The sequence below is a fragment of the Acomys minous genome, assembly GCF_964271855.1.
Source record: "Acomys minous genome assembly, chromosome: 14".
Taxonomy (NCBI): Eukaryota; Metazoa; Chordata; class Mammalia; order Rodentia; family Muridae; genus Acomys; species Acomys minous.
Genome location: NC_140496.1, coordinates 51,538,750 through 51,563,089, shown reverse-complemented (window position 1 = coordinate 51,563,089; position 24,340 = coordinate 51,538,750). Strand labels below are relative to the sequence as shown.

The 24,340-nt window shown below is 37.9% G+C and overlaps 1 protein-coding gene across 4 annotated transcripts in view; it reads left to right on the top strand.

Moving 5' to 3' along the window:
* IQCM (IQ motif containing M) overlaps positions 1–24,340 on the top strand; it is a 440,692-nt gene that overhangs the window by 146,885 nt on the left and 269,467 nt on the right. For all 4 annotated transcript variants that reach the window (XM_084755724.1, XM_084755722.1, XM_084755723.1 and 1 more), the window contains one exon: positions 3,059–3,138. In XM_084755724.1, coding sequence (XP_084611850.1) covers positions 3,059–3,138 — 80 coding nt within the window. The remainder of the gene's footprint in view (positions 1–3,058; positions 3,139–24,340) is intronic.

Sequence of the window (24,340 nt, the reverse complement as noted above, 5' to 3'; positions counted from 1 at the left end):
TATCTTTACCAAATTTATCTCAAACCTCAGGTTAGCTTAAGTAAATCATAGCTGCTGAAAGCATACTTACTAATGCACTTAAACAGTTTAGTCTATCCAGTGAGCTATTAATAACCAGAAAATGTTAACTGGGTTCATTTAAAAATCATTCTTAGTTTAATATATGAGACCTGTAATGCAAGGACATTAACAGTGATTTAGGGACAAATGGGGCACTTGCTAATGATAAATCTGAGCAGGAATAACATCTTCCATTACGTTGTCCTTCTCAGTAGGCTCAACTGTTTCTCAGGGAATTGTTTCTTCTGCAACTGGTGGAAGATAAAGGTCTCCTAATACCCTGGTTCCCATTTTTAATGAAAACATGTCCTGTTTAATGAGGAAGATCAACACTCTTTGGCATTAAGAGCAGGTACATGTGCTCCACTGACAGCCCAGGGCACGTAAAGCCTGGACTTCAACCCCCCAGGGCAGCCTTGTCTTTATTTATAGCTAGTTTATGGTGGGAACTTGTTCCTCCCTTAGCAGTTAGCTTCATTTCATTAACATTGGAGTGTGATGGGATGCAGAGGGACAGACAGTAAGTATTTGGGATATGCTAATTCAGGTTCTTTGAAAACCTGCTTTTCAGTAGACTAAAGGAAAAGGCATCAGGTTGAATTTTTTATTGAAATCTGGCTCTTCATATAATTCAGAGAAGAAAACTTAGCAGAAGTGCTGTAGGTAGCAGAGAGAGAAGAACAGCAGCCAGGCAGTCAGGTAAAGGATTGCTAACAGGTTCTCACACTGGAGGCTGGGAGGGTTTCTGTCAGGTCACTTAGAGGCTTATGGGAAAGGTTTTTAATTCTCTCCTACATTTTCATGGTGACTTGGAAAGTGCTTATGGCTATGGTGACACACAACATTTTTAGGTAGATTATAAAAATATTGACTGAAGAAAGAAAAAAATGGCCAAATTTTTAAAATGTGTAATGTTTTAATTTGTCTACATTTTTCTATTTTTTTTGGCATGTAAAGAGCAAACAAAAATGAATGCTTCCATATTTTTACATTTAACCTTAAGAATGTGAAGTTTTTTTATTGTATTTTCAAATTTTAAATTAAAGATTATTATACGTGTAAAAATCTTGGTATTAGGATCGTAATGATGGGCGCGGTTTCCAATCATTAAAGAAAGTATACTTAGGTACTTATAGTACTGATTTTTGTTGTTGTCTTTAGTAATACTTGGTGCTTTTGAAAACATGACAACTGCATTTCTGTCAACTCACTCTTGTAATTCAGGCAAGTGAGCTTCTAGTTCTGTCATCAATGAGCTTCCTGTGTTGTATTTGACAATCTATGCCTAGGTCTTCTGACCAGTTCAATAACAGAGCAATGATGAAGGGCTTCATGGAATTTTCCCTTTTGCTTTTTTGTTGTTGTTTTTATCTCACCTAAAAGTGCTCAGATTACTGGTATACATTCCACTGTGTTGAAGCGACTCTGAGTTTTTGCTTAATGGTTTTCAAATGTTTTGCTAAAATTGTCAATTTTTCATTAGGTAGAGATTGCTTAAAAATATCACTTGTCTTAATTTGAAGATTAAGTAATACTTAGCAATGGTTCGCATACTAGAAAGTAAAGCAAACTGTTTTAAATGCATTTTTGGCCTCGATTTTGATAGAATAGAAATGAATTCTAGAATTTCAAATGGAATTACTCCAGTCCTGACCAGACCCATTTGATATGTTATATGCATGACAGAATGATGAGATGAATCGATCTTGTACCTTATTTCCTCTTTATTTAGTGTCTACACCGTATCTGGTATCAGGTATCGGATCTCTTTCCCCATACATTCTAAGTTTTTTCCTAGGAAAATATTTTAAGTACTAAAACCTCTGTAACACCTAGGCAGCAATCCCATCTCTAAGCATTTATATCAAACAGGTAACTGAACAGGTGTACAATTGAGAATGTCCAAAGGTTTTTGAGCCTTTTTACAAATAGCAAAATAGTGTGAGCACCCCAAATATCCATTAAAAGATGGATAAACCAGCCGGACACAGTGATGCACGCCTCTAACCTTAGCACTTGGTGAGGCAGAGGCAGGTTGATCTCTGCGAGTTCGAGGCCAGCCTGGTCTACAAAGCAAGTCCAGAATAACCAAGGCTAAACAGAGAAACCCTGTCTCAACAACAACTACAACAACAACAACAACAACAACAGATAAACCATTAGTATATCAATCCATGCAGTACATGTTAAGTAATGGTCCAATATACCAACATGCATCCATATGTGTTAACGAAGATGTCCATAATATAATATTACGTGTGAAAACTTAGAAAGTTAATTTGCATTTATACACATATAAATATTGCACACAGCTAACGATGTGTATTCAGAGGAAAATAGTGTGATATAATTACTGAAGCCCCACTGCCTGACTTCAAACCATTTCTCCACCTATTTTTAGTTGGGGTAATCTGACCTATATAACACCTATGCATTTAGGTCCTCCATGTATAAAATTAATACATTAATAATACATACAGTAGCAGATGCTTGTTGGGAGAATTAAATCAGGTTGGAAATAATGAAGGTTTAAACAATACCTAGACTATGAGAAACTACAGGGTTTCAATAAATAGCAAAACATCAGAGTGATGGGATTTGGTTATTTACATCTTCTAAACTGTCTACATGGTTCTTGACTCTAGACCCAGTAGACATGCTTGAATCTTTACAAGTGATATTGGGAATACATGATTTAAATAAAAATCTCTTGTGAAACAATGAAAAATAGACATGATGCTTACTTTCCTGATTTTTGGTAGGTGGGGCTTGCTCAGAAAGGTTCTCTACTTTTTATCTGCACTCAGAACCAGGAAACTTTAGTATTATTCTTTCAGTAATATTTACTCTGCAGGACACCGAGGATGCCATAGATCTAGTCCTATAGTTAGGAGTATCTAAGACTAGCATTTAATCCTGTAATATTAGGCATTGGGGCTTGCATTACCAACAAGGGGCACTGAATGACGCAAGTTGTAACTCTGTGTTTTGGAAACAGAATTTTGGAACCCTTCTATTCCCATATTGGACTGCCTATACAGAGACTGAACTCTTCTTTGGGACTTCCGAAAGAGCCTGGTGAGTGTCACTGGGCAGATGCTGGGAGCAGTAGTGATTTTCATTAAGCAAATCAATGAGTTAATATTGAGCAAAGCCACTTGTTTAGTATTTCATTTTGAAAACTGTGTCAAAAGACAAAATAGATTTTGGGGATATCTACTGGTAACTAATTTTTGTAACTTTTTTTAAAACATGAGATGTTGGATCCTTTGAAAATATGTGTAAATATAGAATGTTGTAAGAAATTATGAAGTCAAACTATTAGAACTTAAAAGGGGTTGTCAATTATAATTATTTTGAGTTGTTTTCAAAGTATAGAAAATTTCTTTAAAAGAAGCTACACTTTAAAGTCCTTTAAAAGCAACCAGAAAGTTTGGAACTTAGAGACTATTTGAAGGCTTAGGAGGGTAGTAAGGATACTATGTTGTGGTTTCTCTTTTTTGTGACTTATTACTCATCTTCCTAAGTTCAGGATGTTATTAAGAGAAAAAAAAACTCGTTCATAGAACTTGGGTTTTAGAAGGAATTTTCATGCTTGGAACACTAACTCCTCCTTGGGATGTCAAGGCACTGTGTGTAAGAATATTATCTTACTCAGATTTTGCCTTTGTTTGGAATGTTACACAAGGCTCTGAGGGTCATATAGGAGCCCATTTCCAAACCTCATGTCTATGAAGTATATTTTCATACAGCCCAACCAGTAATTAATCAAACTATTATGTGTTAAATTTTGACTTATATATTGCCCCATAAATAGCGTTCTTTTGAGACTTTGAGCAGGTGCTTTGAAGCCCCAGAGTAACAAACTACTATATGAGTCTCAGTGTAAGTCTATGGGGATACTCTAGACTGTGCCAGTAAGACAGGTCGGCTGTTAAAAGCACCTGCTGCCAAGGCTCATGGCCTGGGGTCAGTCCCTGGAACCCACACGGTAGAAGGAAACACTGACTCATGCAAATTGTCTTCTGGTTTCCACACATGTGCTCTGTTGTGTGTACCCCCAAAATAAATGAAACATTATTTAGGATTTTAGCATCTATATACAGAAGTGTATCATGGGAAATATTGACACAAAACATAGAGTTTAATGAGTGTAATAGTTTTCCATACAAATAACTATGTTGAGATCTCCTAAGGTCAAAGCTGAGGCCTGCAGCTCTTTACAGTGACACACTTAAGTTGTACTAATTCTGTCACCTTTAGACTTAGTCAGAATTTCCAAAGGTTGATGATATCATTGAATACCTTCTTCTTCATATAAATCACACAGTCATCTGGAAGAGGGGCTTTTTTTTTTTTTAGCTCATTGGATTGGTCAACAATTCTTATGACTTTAACTGAAGGTTGAAACTCACTTAAGTCGTTTTTTTTCTTATGTATGTACAATGAGTAGACAAAAGCTTAGCCATGATCTGTTTAGTGCTGCACAAAAGATGAAGGACTTAAATGTTTGGTGAGTGAATTCCAGCTACAGATCCTTGTGAAACTGAATGGAAAAGAGCAGAATTTCAGCCAACTATGTAATGCTTTCAAGATTTGCTCCAATACAAAATATTCTTTTAAAATATCTAAAATATGTACTAAAGAAGTCATAGTCTCATGACATCAATAGACTCTCTGCCTCTTTAACAGCACCCACCACACAGTAGACTTTAGTATGTGTTGAATGAATGGGCATAAATTACAAGGAGAAGGCATCCTAATGAAGTGGTTACTGAAATCTATCTGTGTGTCACCTTGCTTTAGAGAGTAGCAAGACACAGGACAATTGTAAAAGCCCCCCCCCCACCAAAAAAGAAAAAAAAAAAAAGGACTTTAGGGAAATGAAATAGTTGACACTATTTTTTCACAAAGCCAGCCACTGCAACAGATTGTTAATTTCATATCACAGGTCTTTCAACATTCCTCTAACATCAGACAGATCAGAAAGTTGAACTTTCTGAGTGTGTAAAATTGTAATAAATTCATAATTTCTGAATGCTACATAGGCTGCTGTTCCTTTCTCTTTTAAAAATTAAACATCTCCAATATTAGTAGCTATGTAACAAACATTTTATCATGTGACTTTTGTTGAATTTTGTTTTGTTTATGACCAAATCATTATTTTTTAACTGAAATAAAGTTCTCTAAAACAACAACAACAAACAACTAAAATAGAATTTTCTAAAGGCTTGGGACCAGCGATTTATTTTATAAAATAAAATATAAAAGTGTTGATTTTTGTTCTAAAACAATTTATGTACATTCATTATTGCATTGCATCTTTGTTGAAAAACAGTATTTTTAAAATGTCTTTAAAATTTATTTTAATGATGTTTTCTAAAAATCTGCCTGATGCAGGCTGTTATTGTTATTAAGCCTGCTTTCTGAAATGTGTCTACAGTAATCATGGGAAATATTCACTGAAGTCAGTTAAATAGCAATGTGACTTTAACAGTGAGAGAATATAGGTGCGTTTCCTCTGAAGTGCATGTTTTTTAAAAATCTTATACATTTCTAAAATATTCTATAAATAAATAATCATTTTCATTGAAAGAAAAAGAAAGAAAACTAGATCATAGAGATCAAGATCAATCCTGATTTATATCCATTTGATTGAAATTTAAATGCTTTGAAACTCACCTTTTAAGATGGCATAGTGACAATACTGGAGTGACTTTAATGAGACTAGAATTCTGATTCTTCTAGCTTTTCAGTGTAAACGCTATCTAAATCCTGAGTCACTGCTCACTACTTCTTGATGGGCAGCATGAAGGCTAATAACAACAAACTGACAATATCTAGTGCATGCTTGTGAGGTGTGTGGCACACACCTGATGCTCACCAGAGCTGAGTTGCAGTTATTAGTAACAGTTTCCAAGTGAATGAACTAAGAGGTACAATAGTGATATTCCAACAAACACAGTTTTCACCAGTGATTTCAGAACTCTCTCTTACCTGTCTGATTCTAAGAGCATGGAACCATGGTATGAATCTTTGTTTTGAAAAGTGTTCTTATTTTTAAATGCAGGCTATATTTTTGTATTTAGGATATAAGTGTTTATACATATATGTATATAACAATTAATGAAAAAGAAGCCAATGACACGAAAAGACAGTACTCAAAAAGTGAAGAATAGATGGTCAATAAACATAATACAATACCCAACTGATTTACCTATCAGAACTGCACATTAAAACTAAAGAAAGTTTATTTGTAAACTTCTAAAACTAAAGAGTTACCGTAGTCAGAATGCTGATCATTAAGAAAATAAGTAACAAATGCTGGCAAGCATGTGGAAAAAATGAATACTTTTATACTGCTTGTGGGAACGTAAACTAGTCCAGCTATTATAAGTCATTATGTAGATTGTAAACAAACAAACGAACAAGCAAACTATGGATAGATTGAACCAATATGATGTAGTAATTAGTAATGAATGAGTAAAATTCTCTGAGAACTTTTAATCCAATGTTCCTCTCATTGATTACTCTCTTTTCTCTGTCTTTATTCTGTGTAATTTCAATACAGTACTTGACTCAATAGCCATTGGACTTTCTTTAAACTAGTACATGCCCCTATCTTTTTTTTTCACATATGTGTGTAATGTCTTTATAGCCTGATCCCAGCCTTCTCCCTCTTCTCCTCTCAGTCTCACCATCATGACCTCTTTTCCCAACCTTCCTCTCCTTTTTTTCTCAGAGAAGGGGAGGCCCCCAAGGACTACCAACCCACCCTGACACCTCAAGTCACAGAACCAACCGCTGTCACTATTATTGAAACTCAGCTATGAGTCTAGACAGGAGCCTAGCATAACTGTGGTCTCATGGCTTCATCCAGCAGCAAATGGAAACAGATGCAGAGACCCACAGCCAAACAATAGGCTGAGCTTGGGGGAGTTCTGTGGAACAGTGAAGAAAGGAAAGAGGGAGCTGGAGGGGTCAAGGACACCCCTGAAAATCTACAGAGTCAACTAACCTGAGCCCATGAGGGCTCAAAGAGACTGGACCACCAACCAAAGAGCATGCATGGGCTGGACCTAGACTCCCTACACATATGTAGCAGATGTGCAGCTTGGTCATCATGTGTGTCCCTTACCAGGAGAGTAAGGGTTGTCTCTGATTCTGTTGCCTGACACTGGATCCCTTTCCCTTAGTTGGGCTGCATTATCAGGCCCCAGTGGGCTAGGATGTTCTTAGTCTTGCTGAAACTAGGAAGATGATTTTAACAAACATTTTCAGAAGAAATTCTGGAAGGAGGGAGTTGACACAAAGAAGCCCAAACTGCCTCTAGTGACAAATTCTGTTATGGTATAGATATCATGGCACTTTATAAAGTCTAACAACTTTTTAAGAATTAATTACATGAGTAGTCTTGGGATTTAAAAGATCAAGTTTTTAATTTCTTCTCTAACTATATACTTACTTCATCAGTTATTTAATCTAGCTCATGGCTTCGTGCACTAGCACATATTTACGACCCCTAGACTCCAGCTGACATATTTGTAGATTAGTTGCAACACTTATTAGTCTAGTGGGATCTTCTCCCAGTAAGATGGATGAGATTTTTTGTTGGGATAGTCAATATATGTTAGTCTCATGGAATTTCAAAGAAACCATATGAATGAATTACGTTAACATAAAAGATAATTTCAAATTATATTTCTATTATATTCAGATAAATATTACATTTACATATTTCATTTTATAATCTATACATACAGCCTCTTAAAATAATGTTCAGAGAAAACCATTTTTCCATTGATGCTCTGTTTTCTACGGCCATGATTATCAGCTTTTATTTTTTAAAGATTTTGCTTTTTTCATGTTTTAAAAATCCACAGCAAATTTGAAAGTTTCCTACAATGAAGTCTAATATGATTTAATTAATTGCAGAAAATATCCATTTTATTTTCTCCCAATGCGTGTAACATTCCCGTCACCTGCCCCTGTATACAGGAAGGCATCCCTCAGCTGCTTCTCCTACCTGCCCTTCTGAATGGTATCAGAGAGAAGTCACACTCTTTTTCCCAAACTTCCTGTGGGATTTAAGGAGAACAAAGAAAGGGAACAAAACAGGGCTTCTTTACTCCTTGTGAAGTATAAAATAGATTTTAAAAACCCCACCGTTCTTGATAGGTTTAACTTTAAACAGGCATCTACTATATAACCGCAAGTAGATTAAGAGATATGTAAACTTGGATACATTTAATCACTGTTGTAGTCCTATTAATTCTTATGAGCACCTATCTCCAGAATAATGTCGATCAAGATAGCTTTCTGCTCATTTTATATCTGTCATAAAAAAGAGAACCAGTAGGGCTCAGCTAATTGCAGATAGTCTAATTTCTGAAATTTCAAGGGTGACCAAGTATCTAGCCAATAAATATTAATGGCATTAAGAGTGGGTTTCATGAGGGCTGGAGAGATGGCTCAGTGGCTAAGAGCACTAGCTGCTCTTCCAGAGGTCCTGAGTTCAGTTCTCAGCAACCACACGGTGGTGGCTCACAGCCATCTGTAATGGGATCTGATTCTCTCTTCTGGCATGCATGACAGCAGAGCACTTGTATACATAACATAAATAAATAAATCTTTTAAAAAATAGTGAGTTTCATATGCTTATTATTTGAAATAGATTTAGAAACAATTTAAAATTATATATAGAGAACTCATTTAGACAACCAAATGCAAGATTATAAGAGAGAACCTTTAGACCCATGAGGCACAATAGAAGTTCAAGAAAGTTGTACTTCAGTATTTTCTAGTGTATACATTAAAAAGTGAAGAAGAAGTGAAATAAAATGCAAATATATTTTATTTGGTATAGCTAAACTTATCCTTTATATATATAATCAATATGTAAAGTCATTAGTAACATATTTTATATACCTTTTTCTCATTAAGCCTTTGAATTTGGAGAATATGGGAGCTTGCCACACTTTTCAATTTTGGATATACCTCATATATTCGTAAACATCTGTAGCTGGTCATTTTTGAGCATATCTTTTCACTGTGTGGCTCCAAAAGACATTGACTGCTTATTTCTGTATTCATATTACCTTTGTAACACTTAGAATATAGCAAATGTGCAATAAACATTTAAAAAGAATGAAAAAAGGAAGACGGTGAAAGGTTGAAGAACTTTGGAAGGAACCTGGACATCTGCCTGATGACGATCGTAAATTGTCTACTTAATTTATCACTGTCCTATCTTCAATTTGAATTAATACAGTAGATGATTTAATATATTTGTATTAATTTCTATTAGATTTTATAAATTGCCATACCAAAACATAGTATTTCTTTCCAGCTGTAACTTGGCAGAAAGAAACTACAATCAAAGAGTAGGAGGTTCTTGGCATCAAGATTATAGCCAAGGACGGTTATGTTAAATTGCCTCTCGTGCGGTGGAATTAATTGCCTGTGCTTAAGTACAAATACTTAAGTTATAAAATGGCCTCTAAGCATGTGGGTCCACATTTAGATACATGAATATTTTGGTGTCAGTTGTATGTCCAATATCCCATCATTTCAGGTCTCCTTAGTAACCCTTCTGCACAGACTGTATTATAAGTACTTAATAAACTACATAGTAGCAGCCTTTCTGCCCCCACCTGTATTCCCAAGTACAGCTTTCCACTCCATCCCTCAAAGATAACTACTAGCATTAGCATTGTGATGGTGGCGTATGTGGTTTTCTTTCTACCTTCATCACTGAAAGTAGCGGAGATATGTAATTTTGTTTCGCTGTGTATGCCCTTTTGTGCCACTCAGTGTTGCTGGCAGACCTCACCCTAGTCCTTACACACTCCTCACACGCTGTGCTGTCTCCAGTGGACTGCCTTGTTTTAGAACACCATGAGGTGTTCGTCCTGTTCCTTTCGGACACCTGAGTAGTTATGAACATCCCATGCTTTGTGCTGGGTGTGTGGAAAGCATTCTTTCTCTGAGGAATATCCAGAAGAGAGATTTTGTAACTTGAGAGTTGAAGTCTTCAGCTTCTCAGTCATACCAAGCCACCCACCTAGGTTGGTACTTGTGAGGCCAGGGAACCATGGAACTGGGTTTCGGTTCAATATCAAACCATTCCCAACCTAGAGGCTGATGACTATGATAATACGGCTCCTGTATAAAACAAAAAGGGGGAGATGTGGGGCTGGATACAGGGAGGAGCCTATCTGGAGCAGGAGTGGCCTATCTGGATACAGGAAAGAGCTTATCTGGAGCAGGAGTGGAGTAGAGACATGTCCAATCCTGAAAATCTCATCTCTAGAGCAGCAGGAGTGGGACCACTCACTCCTGTGCCTCAGGTCTGCATGCCCTTGTGACCTCCCACCCTCACCCTCCCTGTACACATCTCCTTCTACACCACCTGTTATCATTAGATATGTTATTTTTGTATGTACCTCTATACTTTAAATATATTAATATATTTTTATTATAGTATTTAATACTTACTGGTGATATTGTTGCCCTGAGCTGTTGAAGCCTTCATTAGCTTCTTTTCCTCTCTCAAAATTTTGGGTTAGTGGTTACTCAGAGCTCATGCAGACATAAGTCTTTTGTTACAATCTTTTCTCTTAAGTACATTGTACATTTTCTGTACCAACATCAGCTGGGAAGTTTGTGCTCTTCATTTCTGAAGTTTAGTTTGTTTTCCAAGGTGTGTGTTAGTGGACATCACAGAATGCTGGGCCTCTGAGAGAATTCCATCCTTTGGTTCGAAGACTCTAATCTCAGTTCAGTAGTTATCTTGTAGACTGTCTTTAGCTTGCAATGCTTTGTGATTTTGTTTCTTTCCTGTTTGCTGCCATCTTCCTTCTAATCCTTTAGAACACTTCATTGTTTCAGATTGTCCACGTCTATCAATCCTGTTTTCAATATCTTCCCTTCTTTAGTTTCTGAACATTTTCTTTTATTTTCTTCATTTATTTCTCTCCTGAACTTACCAACTCAGATAATAATCTTTAATGTTCCACTGTATTTTCCTTTTATTAAAAATAGTTCTTTTATGGTAGTAGTTAACTTTTATCTTCCCAATCTATTAGAAAAGATGCTTGATCAGAATATCTATTATTAACATTTGTCAGCAGTTTTCATCTTTTTGTTGTTGCTTTTCCTAGCAATAATGTGTTTTATCATGACATATCTGGTATACATCAAATCCTCTTTCCATGTTGTTTTTATGCAGTATTTAATATACACTGGGTGTTAGCTAATTTTTAGTTACTACTCAGTTTGAATTTATTGAAGTTTTCTAGGACCAGCTATTTGTGGAAAGGCTGGGTATTGAATAACAGAAACACCTTTAATGACACAGTCTGGGTATGTACACGAATTATTTAGCCTTTATTTTCCCAGACATTTTATTTCTACACAAGGTACAGTTCACTTTGTTGAATACCACCCTTTTTTCTGACTCATCTGGATGGTAAGTGTTCAAAATATTTGTGAAAACCTTTAGCCTCACCTTTCAAAATTAAGATCCCCTAAAAATGTCAAGAGTTTTCAAAATAAGGACCCTATCTGCATTTTCCCAGATAGATTTGCTCCTTATGCTGTAGCCATTTATTTCTTCAAGAGTAGCAACTGTGAGCATCTGCGATACTTTTTACTTCTACCCCAAATTTAACCTCCTTGCCTGTTATGAAGAGGTTTACCCCTTACAGAATATTCTAGGAAGTTCTAGAATGTTGTCTTATTTCATTTGAATAATTTTTATTTGTGATATATACTGGTTATGAATAAGTTTTAAGAAGGGAAATAGGTAAAGGCTTCATTTTATTCCACATCTTATGAATCAGAATATGTAATACTGTTTTGAGATATTGAAACAAATGATAAGAAGCTAGTCTCCCAGAAAGAATTAGAATTCAAATACGTGAATCCTTGTTATAAAGCAATGTTATTACTCTGTTCTTTTTTATTTATTTTTTTAATTTTTAAATTTTAATTAATTTATTCACATTACATCTAAATTGTTATCCCATCCCTTGTATACTCCTATTCCTCCTTCCCTCCCGCTTTCACCCTATTCCTCTCCTCTATGTCTGTGGCCGAGGGGGACCTCCTCCCTCACTATATGGTCATAGACTATCAAGTCTCATCTTAGTAGCTTGCTTATTTTTTCTCTGAGTGCCACCAGGTTTCCCCACCAGGGAGAAGTGGTCAAATATGGGGCACCAGAGTTCATGTCGGAGTCAGTCCTCACTCTCCACTCACCTGTGGAGAATGTCCTGTCCATTGGCTAGATCTGAGTAGGGGTTCGATGTTTATTGCATGTATTGTCCTTGATTGGTGCAGTAGTTTGAGCAGAACCCCTGGGCCCAGATCCACGCATCATGATGTTCTTCTTGTAGGTTTCTAGGACTCTCTGGATCTTTCTATTACTCCATTCTCCCATACTTCTGTCACATAGAATCCCAAAGGATGTCCTCACAACTATCGCAATCTCCTGGTAAACCACTCTGTTTTATGCTAAGTGATAATCCTAAAACTTCATCAACAGTTACCATATTTTCCAGCATATAAGATGACCTCCAACTTTAACTATAACTTTTTCAGTTAAAATATAGAGTTTGTAGCCCATGTCTGCTGCACAAGGTTTGCACTGGAAGAGAGGTAGTCTTATATGGCGAGTATATCCCAAACTTTTAACTGGAAAAGTTAAAAGTTAATGTTAAAGTTGAGGGTTGTCTTATATGCTGGAAAATATGGTGCTTATAAGATTCAAGATGCAAACTAACATCTCAGTAGATAGCACATATCCTTCAGGAGGCTGAAATAAAGTAGTCCTATTGTGGTTTAAAAACAACACAAGTCTATTGTCTTGTAAAGCTAGGGTGACAACCCCTTTGGGGGTTAAACTACTCTTTCACAGGGTTCACAAATCAAATATCCTGCAGGTCAGAGATTTACATTACAATTCATAACAGTAGCAAAATTACAATCATGAAGTAGCAATTAAAATAATTTTATGGTTGAGGTCATCACAACATAAGGAACTGTATTAAAGGGTCACAGCATTAGGATGATTGAGAAAAATTGTCCTAGAGGATGGACATCTGGAATGAAAGTGCTGGCAGAGCACTGGCCAAGGAAGGATTCTTCCCTGTTTATTCTAGATTGGAGGTATTATTGCAGTATGTATCTCTGACAGCAGTAACAATATCTTTCTGTGTATCTGCATGTCTCTTCTTTCTTTTTATATTTTTTATTTTTTGTTTTTTGGTGTTTTGTTTGTTTTTTAGTTTTTTGAGACAGGGTTCCTCTGTGTAGCTTTGGCTGTCCTGGACTCAATTTGTAGACCAGGCTGGCCTTGAACTCACACAATCCACCTGCCTCTGCCTCCCGAATGCTGGGATTAGAGGCATGCACCACCACCGCCTGGCTTTATTTTTTGGTTTTTTAAGACAGGGTTCCTCTGTGTACCTTTGGCTGTCCTGGACTCTCTTTGTAGACCAGGCTAGCTTCAAACTCACAGAGATATGCTTGCCTTTGCCTCCCAAGTGCCTCCACACCAGGCTCTGTCTCTTGTTTCTGTAAAGACACAGGCAGACTAGATTAGAGGCCCTCACTACTTTTGTATTACTTCATTTTAACTTAACCAAGTATATCAGTTATGATCCTACTTTCAAATATATTCACATTCTGAGGTGATAAGAATCAGAATTCAATTCGACCCATAAGATAAGGCCTACTGTTGTTTGGTGGAGAATGAATTAGATAGATGTTTTAACTTCATTTTAAAAAAATAGATAACAAGGCATATGAAACAACTCTTTAAAAGCATAAGGATTGTTCTTTTTAATCACAGCTATCCTTGTTTTAATTTTGTTTAAACATATAAGTTTCTTAAGTTGAGTAAAAAGTATTTGGAGACCTTTCTGTTGTTACTGTATCAAGATGTTTAGACACAGCCCAGTGTTTCTCACCTACCTGTTTTATGGACAGATATGTGAGTATGTACAGGCTTTTGCAATAAAGCTAAGGAAATGGGGGCACTGTGATGGTGGTTTGTATTAGTTTGTCAGTTAATACAAGTTTAAACTCTCAGGAACTTGACAATTATAATGGTATATTGATTTATATATAACAAGGGAAATATTTTTGATAAATTGCCTTTTTAAAATCATAGAGATTAGATTTATTTTTAAATTGACTTTTTTTGAGAATTTCATATAAGCGTACTGTGTTTATATCATTTCCACTCCCACTTCTGTCCCTTTCCACTCTTCCAGTTACTCTTCCGGTTCTGTAGTTAAAATTGTTACTTACATACATATGCAGGCAACTAAATTGATTATATACCTACCTACCTACACACACATATATGCATATAACTCAGTAGGTATACCCACTTGGTATTGTTTGTATGTGTGTATGTGTGTGTGCGTACTGGGGATTGTAAAGCCTGTAAAATAAGTCTCTAAAGCAAAGACAGCCAAGCAGCTCCTGGTCTGGTGCGAACTGAGTCCTGTTTGGGAAGCAGTGCATGACAAGCATGTGCATGGGGAGGATAAGGGGAAGACCTACGGTGCCGATCTTTACTAAGGATGATCCAGATGGAAGCCAGAACCAGAAGCAAAGGAGCACGAAAGGGGTCTCTTCTCTCGAGGAGGATGGGAACAAGTATTTTTTTAATACTTAAATTTATTTTTATTTTTTTTTATTTTTATTTTTTTTTGGTTTTTCGAGACAGGGTTTCTCTGTGTAGTCTTGGCTTTCCTAGACTCGCTTTGTAGTCCAGGCTGGCCTCGAACTCACAGCGATCCGCCTATCTCTGCCTCCCGAGTGCTGGGATTAAAGGCGTGCGCCACCACGCCCGGCCTTAAATTTATTTTTAAAGAATGCCTTGCTCCATATCTGAACAGATAAATGAGGACAAGGACAGGAGAATGCATCAGTTGTGGCCCGTAAATGCCTTTTATGGATTCTTATAACTACCTTAGATTGGTCAGGGATCTTCAAATTTTTACATAGTTTAAGATGTTTTCTAACTGTTAATGCCCCCAGGCTGCTGTCAAAAGGAAATGCAAACTCTATTTGACCACAAGGGTTATGTAAATTATTTGCAAAGAATGATGACAATTGAGTAAATAAAAACCAAGCATACAAGGAGACAATGCAAAAGTTGTAAGAAACTGCCAAAAAAAATAGATATTATTGACAGCCTTATCCAAATTCAGTTGTTCTGTAGTGACTAGATTCAGATATTGAAGAAGTTAGGTTTAGTGTGCTTAAGGAAATAAATGATTTGAAAAAATAGCTACATGGAATATGAGGTTGTAAAAAGTGGCACCAATTTGAAATAGAGCAGATAGAATTTCTAGAAATAAAAGTTTGAGGATTATTGTTAAATAGGCACCTCAGTATAGGAACTTCTAAGGAAGGATTCCAACATTGGAGAGGCTCAGAAGGGCTTAAGGAAGCTGCAGGATTGCAGCTCGCAGCGGGAGGTAGCTCTGGGAAGGAGCTGAGAGCAGGTAGGTAAGAAAAGGGTTGCAGGCCCAGGCTGTGGGACTTTATCTGTTAGGGTAGCAAGGCAGCTCCAGGAAGAAGCTAAGAGAAAATAGCTGAAGAGCAGTGGGGAGAGGCTTTGGAGAAAAGGAAGGGCTTGTACTTAAGGCCTTTAGGAAAACAGCACAGTGTTATAGAAATCCTTAGGTTTCCTGAAGCATCCCTGGCTCGCCATCTGGATGGTATGAGCAACTTCTGGATTCTGACTTGTGTACCAGTAAGCTTCCCAAGACTATAATGGGATGCCCGACACAATAAACATACGAGGACTATGGCTATGGGCTTGAAATGAGAAGACACCTAAGCACATCAGGATAGGGATGTGGTAGAAAACATTCTTTTACTTCACAAAGATGGCCTCATCCCTTAGAAGCTCTGCCACTTCCCACTAGGCTCACAGGAGCTCCCTAAGAAACACAACTAATTAAAATACGGGCCTTTGCTTGGCCAGATTATAGTAACTACCATCTCTCACACTTCTCTGTCTAGACAAAACATCTGCTTACATCATAGAGATCCTAAAAGAGGTTATAGATGCCCAGAGAACATGGACTCTGCACCCTATCTCCTCATATTCACTGTGAGGGTTAGAAACTCCCCAATGCTCTCATAAGCCAGCTCACTGTGCTACTCAAACTGTATCTTCAAGTGTCACACTGTCCTGAAATCCCAACAAGGAGTTACTTCCCAGTGAACCTCCCATATCAATCTTGTAAAGCACCATAAATGGTTGTGAGTTTCTTTTATATTTGTTTTTCCTATTAGACTTCGTACTTTTCAAAGCCTGGGGCTATATCTTGTTCCTCTTATATTATAAACACTTAAATCATGCCTGATACCTGGTCAGCATTCAGCATTTAGGTACACCCCACAAACCTGAAATAAATGCATGCAGTAGCTATAGGCAGTAAATCCGTGTATTTAGAACTTCTGGCTTTTACAATTAGTTTGCCTTGAAGAAAACCACTCCTTGCTTCTACTCATTTTTGTTCGTTTGTTTGTTTTTTTTGTTTTTCCGAGATAGGTTTTTCTGTGTAACAGCCCTGGCTGTCCTGGACTCACTTTGTGGTCCAAGCTGGCCTCGAACTCACAGTGATCTGCCTGCCTCCACCTCCGGAGTGCTGGGATCAAAGGCGTGCACCACCACGCCCAGCTCTTGTTTTTATTCTTATATCTAAAAAAGTATTAAGTGTTTGACTGAATATAGCTTCAATGAATAATGTTTTGATTTAAAGTATTTTGTACTAAAATGTCAAGAAAATACTCAGCAATAGTCTATAGACATATGATACTGTTAATGTTTTACAACACAAGCTGCTTTAGGACAGTAATATGTCCTATGTGAACTCTGCTAAGTAATAACCATGGTTAATATTTCTAATAAAAAGTACTGAACATTTTTATCTGTCTAGTATGTATGTCAAAGAATGATGCAAATATCATGAGCCAGTTAATATTTTTTGACTCTATCTATCTTTATATCTGAAGAAAACTATTTATTATTGTGTCCTAGCTCTCAGGAAAGCCAAAGTCAGTCTTTCTTTGAATTTAATATCCTGGAACAGTATTCTAGTATTCCAAATGTGCACTAAACCAGCAAAAATCTCTGCATTCTTTGGATGGTTGAGCTTTGAAGGACCTTCAAGTTTTCTTGCGCAGTCCGTGAGATGAGTGTGTAGTTTAGACAGATGAGGGCAATAACTGTTGACATTACAGATGGTTCTTTTTTTTTTTGCTGAAGGAGAAAAGTATTTGTGCTGTTCCTGACTGCTTTGCAAGATATAAAACTATTCTGTTGCTTTTAAGTTAGAATGAATTTATAACAAGTATTCAAATAATATATTCAGTTACACACCAATAGATAAAAAATGAATTCCTTATTTTTTGATTCTCATTTCTGTTAGCCTGCACTATGTCTACTGGGAACTATAGTGCATGCAGATGTGCCATTCTTATAGAGTGTTTCACATATATGAATCTCTCAGCATAAGGTTATGAGTTTGTGCTAGCAAACACACTGCAGCTCTTTTGCCCAAAGATGAAGGGAGCCAAGGTAGTTTGACTTGGAGGGTTACTGTGCCTGGCAGTTTTTCAAAATGCCATATATTATATGTCATCTTAATTACTTGTGACACCAGCTCAATGAAACAGATCTCTGTGCATTCACTTTCTAGAGTTTTTGTGTCTCTGCTCATTTCATGAAATTCTAATTCTTAAATATACATAGAAGATTTAAATATATCACCAGATAAAGAAAATATCAATTTGTTTAGTTTGTGCATTTATTTTAAAACTGAACCTGGGTTAGAAGTTAACAAGCAAAGCCTTACTCCTTAATTGATTTTTTAAAGAAAATGTCCACAACTGATTTACAATTCCTTTTTTTTTTTTTATCCAAAGCAGTTTCTTGGGCATACCTTTTAAAATTAGAATTAATAATTTATTACCACTGGAAATTCTAAATATGCCAAGCAAAGTTCACCAAGCTTATCTGGATGAAGAGGTAGAAAACCAAAGCCTGCAAATGAGGACAATTTCAATGCTCTTAAGTTGTTCTTTCCCTGCTTTTCTTGTTTGTGGTTTAAATTCCTCTACAGGAAAAGTTTGGCAGGAAAGTAAAGTAAGAAGTACTTAAATAAGGGAGGAGGGAGGAGGGAGGAGGGAGGAGGGAGGAGGGAGGAGGGAGGAGGGAGGAGGGGGGAGGGAGGAGGGAGGAGGGGGGAGGGAGGAGGGAGGAGGGAGGAGGGAGGAGGGGGGAGGGAGGAGGGAGGAGGGAGGATAGGCCCCTGCGGGCTGGGGAGGAGCCTGGAGCGTCTAAGGCTGTGACGAGGAGGGAGGGTGGAAATCCCTACCTGAGTGCTGTGAGATGTGGCCACTGGGCTCTTGGGTAGGGTAGGGAGTGCTTCCAGGTATGGGTGGCTGGCCCAGAGGCTCTTCATTTGCTATTTACAATACAGAAAAAGTACATAGACTTTTAAAAAATTATGCTTTTCATCATTCGTAAACATGAACCTGAATCCTTCTCACCCACTGGTATCTAAATGGTAAATTTCCTACCACGCATCTCTAGAACGTGCATTTTAGAAATCGGTGGTCATGTGCTTCCAACTTCTAGTGTTTCTGAGACATACATAATTACAAACCCATGAAGGTTTTGTGTCATTGTAACACCAGAGATATTTTAAAAATCAATTTCCATTAGTATTAATAGATGTGGAGAAAAACACTAATTGGTTAAATAAAATAACAGTTGCTTTATTTTATGCTTTCATTGGTATTTTTTTTTAACCCATTTCCCACCACTTAGCTTTGTCAGAGTTAATTTAACTTTGGGACACAAGGGAAGATGAAAATAGAAATTTTCTGAATGGCACATGAAAAGGTTGTTCAAAAAGTTTTACTTTATTCTTGGCCCCATCATCTGATTTTCTAGGTATCAGGGAAAACAAACAAGAACAGTAACCGAGGAAATAAATTAACCATTTTATAATATTCAAATGGGCTAGGAAACCCCTTTTCATATATTTCTCATTATGAATTTGACAACCCGATAAAGCTATTTATAAATTGTGAAGTAAGCATAACATTTAAAATTCAGCTTTGAAATTTAGAGTGTTTGCCAGGAAAAAAACAAAAAACAAAAAACAAACAAACAAACAAAAACCCCAAAAACCAAAAAAACAGAAAAACCAAGAGCTTGTTCCCAGAAAACTGACTTGGCTGTTGAGATTTTTAAGTGTCCTAATTTATCATGTGAATTATTTATTCTAAAGGTGCACATATGATTAACGAGCTTTAAACCTCTTAGGATGTGACTCAGATGACTTGGCAACACAACACGAATAGCATGCCATGCTTCTGAAAACACACTGATAGATGTAGAACACTTTTCTTTGTATGCTCATTAGAATGTAATTTACAATCACTGGAACACTGATAGATGCCCAGATCTCAAGTCACTGTCTGGGCAGTTGTGGCAAACAGATATCAAGACAGACAACATTTCTGTTACCTCTGAAAGCTCCTCTGTCCCTGCCCAGTCTCTCAGCACCTTCCGTCTCTAGACGAGAATGCCGACCAATGTGACTGTGATGATCCTCTTCAAGTGACTGCCCGCTGTCATCCCTGCCAGTTTGTGTGTGTCATAGAAATGGAATCATGCAATTTGTGTGCTTTCCTGTCTGGCTGTTTTACTTTAGTGCAGTTCCCAAATTCATGCATGTTCTTGACTGTATCAGTGATTAGTATTCTATTTATCTATACCACAATGGCTAATTGCATTCTCTAGGTGGTGGGCATCTCTTATTTTAAGCTCTTTGCTAGTATAAGTTAAGCTATGACTGTCATTTGTATAAATTGCTTTGTCACATTTGTTTAAAAATCTGGTGAATATCTGGGAAATGAGATGCTGGGTTATAGCACAAGTGTATGCTTACTTAGGGAGTAAAGATGTTTCCAAGGCAATGGTCCCAACTTAGTGTTTTCACCTGCCATGTGTGCATGTTTCAGTTGCTCCACGTTTTTGTGATGCTTTAATGTTGTCAGTCTAGCTCACTTTAGTGGTTTTGTTAAACTTAGGTCGTCTAAGTTTATCCCTGGAAGCCCATTTGAGAGACAGAGTCCAAAGTCGATGCAAAAGCAAAATAGTTTATTAGCTGACGTGTCGGGTCCACATTCCGTAGAGATGGGAGACCCTGTTCTGTAATGGTGGAGGGTCTAAATACCCTCTTAGAGAGGCAAAACTTAACAACCGTGGTTAGTTATCAGATGATAGGATAACAATAGGTGACCTTTTAGGTGAATGTGGTCTGAAGTAGTAAATTCTAAGTGGGGGAGATAGCTTTCAGGTATGTGGGGTCTAAGGTAGTAAATTCCGGGGCCAGGGTTGAGGTGGAGGCTAGTGGAGAATCTTTAACTCCTTCTCCTCAGTTTGTTCCTGTTATCAGCCTGCAAAAGCTGGGCCCGTGCCTCCCGGAATCTTGTTTCTTTAGCTAACAATATCACTGCTGAGCCCAGGCCATCTAGCTAGCTAATAATGTCACTGCTGAACTCAAGCCATCTAGAATCTCACAGTTTCAGTAGGGTGATCTCATGGAGGTTTCAAGTTTTAGTTTTCACATAGTTATTATTATTATTATTATTATTATTATTATTATTATTATTATTATTATTATTAATCTACAGTGTGATAGTGTGTCTCTGTGAGTGTGTGCAGTTGGGTATAGACGCCTTCAGAATCAGAAGAGGGCAGTGTGTCCCTTGGAGTCATAGCTGTTGGTCCTTTGACTTGTGTGCTGGCAACTGAACTCATGTCCTCTGCAAGACTACTAAGCATGCACTCTTAACCACTGAACCATCTCCCCAGCTCCTCAATTTCTATTTTCGTGACTGATGACCAATACGTATACTGCTTTCTATACATACTTTCCATCTCTCTGCCTTCCTTTTAAAAGTACTCATGTACACGTGTAGTATATGCATTCATGTGTGTACATGCGCATGTGTGTGCACACATGCTTGTGTATGTGTGTGGTGGGTGTATACTTGTGTGAGTGTGCGCATCTGGGCTTCAATGCATGTGTGTGTGTTTGTGTGTGCACACATGTTTGTGTATGTGTGTGGTGGGTGTATGCTTGTGTGAGTTTGTGCATGTGTGCCTAAATGCATGTGTGTGTGTGTGTGTGTGTGTGTGTGTGTGTGTGTGTGTGATACATGCACGCTTGTATGAGTGTAAGAACAGAGGAGATGTTGGGTGTCCTCTGTTTCACTCCTTGCCTTACTCCTTTGAGCCAGGGCTTCTCAGTGAATCTGCAGCTAGGCTGGTGAGGTCAGCAAGCTTCTTCTATTCTTCTCTCTGCTCCTTCCAGTGTGGGGCCCCAGGCTCACTTTGTTATGCCCAGGATCTGCTTTTTATGGCAGTGCTGGGATCCGTGTGCAGGGCTCCATGCTTGTAGGCTTGTGCTCCTACATACTGAGCAAGTTCTTCAGCTGTTGTCTTCTTTTGTGACATTTGTCTTTGGTCAACCTTTAACAATAGGATGGTTTGCCCTTATGGTCCAGAGTTCCCGGAACCTGCACATGTTCTGAATTGAAGTCTTTGGTCACATGCTGCTTACTCACAGCCAGTAGCCTCGACTCGTCCGTTGCCATGCCTTATGAGTTTTATTTTTGATGAAGTGAAATTTTTCAATTTTTTATTTTATGGCTTATGCCTTCTGTGCCCTTTGTAAAAACCTTCACCTGCCTGAGGTTGTGAAAATCTCCAATGTTTTGGGGGTTGTTTTTTTCCTGGTGGCTTTGTTGAATTTTTCTTTATGGCTCATTTAAAATTGATTTCTGTATATGATATCATTCATTGAAGGAAGGAGACTTTTCTTTACTGAATCATTTCTATAACCTTGCCTTTGATATTCCATATGCAAGTTAAATTCTGGGATTTAGATTCTTCTCCGTTGATTGTCTGCACATTGTTTTCCTAATCCATAGTATCTTGGCCTGTAGCTTTAAAAATCTGAGGTCATGTGTGTCCTCCAATTTTCCCATTCTATGTTTTCAACATTTATTCTTATGCTTCTCCAAGTTTAAGTTATCATTCAATTGCTAGTTTAAAAGGCGCTGAAGTTACAATAGGAATACCTTGAATCCATGAGGGAACAGAATAACAACCTTATAATTGTCCTCAACCCATAAACCTGGTGTACTTTTCGCAGTGTCTCTATGAGAAATAGACAATTTTGCCCCTCTCAGTCAGCAGCTCTGATCCACTCACTTCAGAAGTGGTTACGCTCAGGTCTTGCCCTCAGTGTAAGAGGGCGAGGTGAGATGCTCTTTTTGTTGTCCTTCTGATCACACAGCACTATAATCAGGTCACAATTGGTCTTTCAGTTTATCTTCATTTATTTAGGTCCTCAAATAAATGGGACTCACTCAGCAACAACAACAACAAAATTCCGTTTTGTTTGTAAACTTCTTAATGGTATTTATTACATCTACTTATTTGATTATTTTCCTTTCATGTGTTCCCAACCACAGGTGTCCCCTTCTTTCCTCTTCCTCAGTCTCTCCTCCTACCTCCCCTCTTCCCCTCTGCCTCCCCTCAGAAAACAGAGGCCTCCCAGAGACATCAGTCAAACACAGCAGTACAAGTTTCAGTAAGACTGGCACAATGACGCAACCCAGCAGGATGAAAGGGTCCCAAAAGTAGGAAAAAAAAAGACAGGAACAGCCCCCACTCCCACTGGTTGGATCCCCACAAGAACACTGTTGTACTCAACCACAACACATGTGCAGAGAACTTAGGTCAAACCCCTACAGGCTCCCTGATCTCTGTGAGTCCCCGTGACTCCCGGTCAGTTGATTGTGTGGGCCTAACGTTCGTCTGTGGGACTCTGCATCTGCTCCCATCAGTTGCTGGATGAAGACTCTCTGGTCTCTTAGATGATAATTCTGCTAGGCTCCATTCCAGCACACTCTGCAGGCAGGACAAAGTGAAGGCCCAAGGTTTTGTGGCTGGGTTGGAATCTCAGTCCCTGCACTTGAGGCCGTGCGTGGTTAGAGAAGACGTCTAGCTCAGGCTCTATGTCCTCCATTACTAGGAGCGTCTGCTTCAGGCTGCTCTCACGGATTCCATGGAGTTGCCATTGGACTAGGCTTCCACCTTACTCTGAAGTGTTTCACAATTCTATTTGCTTCTCCCAGCGTTTTTCCCCTCCCTCTGCCCTCCACTCGATCCCTCCTGTTCTCAACCTCACCTGTCCCCAGTCCACCTGTGAAATCTATTCGATTTCCTGTTCCAGGAAGACCCTTGCTGTTCCCCCTTAAGCCCTCCTTGTAACTTAGGATCTCAGGGTCTGTGGGCAGTACCATGATTGTGTTTTACTTTACAGATAATATCCTGTAACTACATCCTATGCTTATCTTTCTGGGTCTGGGTTACCCCCTAAAGATGACTTTTTCTACTTCCATCCATTTGCCTGCAAATTTCATGATGTCATTGTTTTTTAACAGCTAAGTAATACTCCACTGTGTAAGTGCACCACGTTTTCTTTATCCATTCTTCTATTGAGGGATGTCTAGGTTGCTTCCAATTTCTGGGTGTTATGAATAATGCTGCTATGAATATAGTTGAGCAAGTGCCCTTGTGATCTTTTGGGTATATGCCCAGGAGTGAGTGGTATAGCTGGGTCTTGATGTAGATCAATTCCCAATTTTCTTAGAAATTGCCATGTTGACTTTCAAAGTAGCTGCACAAGTTTGATCTCCCTCCAGCAGTGCCAGCACATCCTCACCAGCATGAGCTGTCACTTGTGTTATTAATCTTTGCCATTCTGACTGGTGTAAGATGGAATCTCAAAGTTGTTTTGATTTGCATCTCCCTGGTGGCTAAGGATCTTGAACACTAAATGTTTCTTAGCCATTTGAGATTCCTGAACAGAACACCAATAGCTCAAGCACTAAGATCAATAAATGGGACCTCATGAAGCCAAAATATTTACTTCTGTAAAACAAAAGATACCACCAATAGGACAAAACTGCATCTCAGAGAGGCCAATATATAAAGACCTCAGTAAACTAAACATTCACAAACTAAATGATTGAATTAAATGAGGTATAGATCTAAACAGGATTTTCAACAGTGGAATCTCAAATGGCTGAGAAATACTTAAATTTATTTTTAATGTTTTAAGTTTTGAAATGGTTGCAATCTATAGTGGGTAAGTTT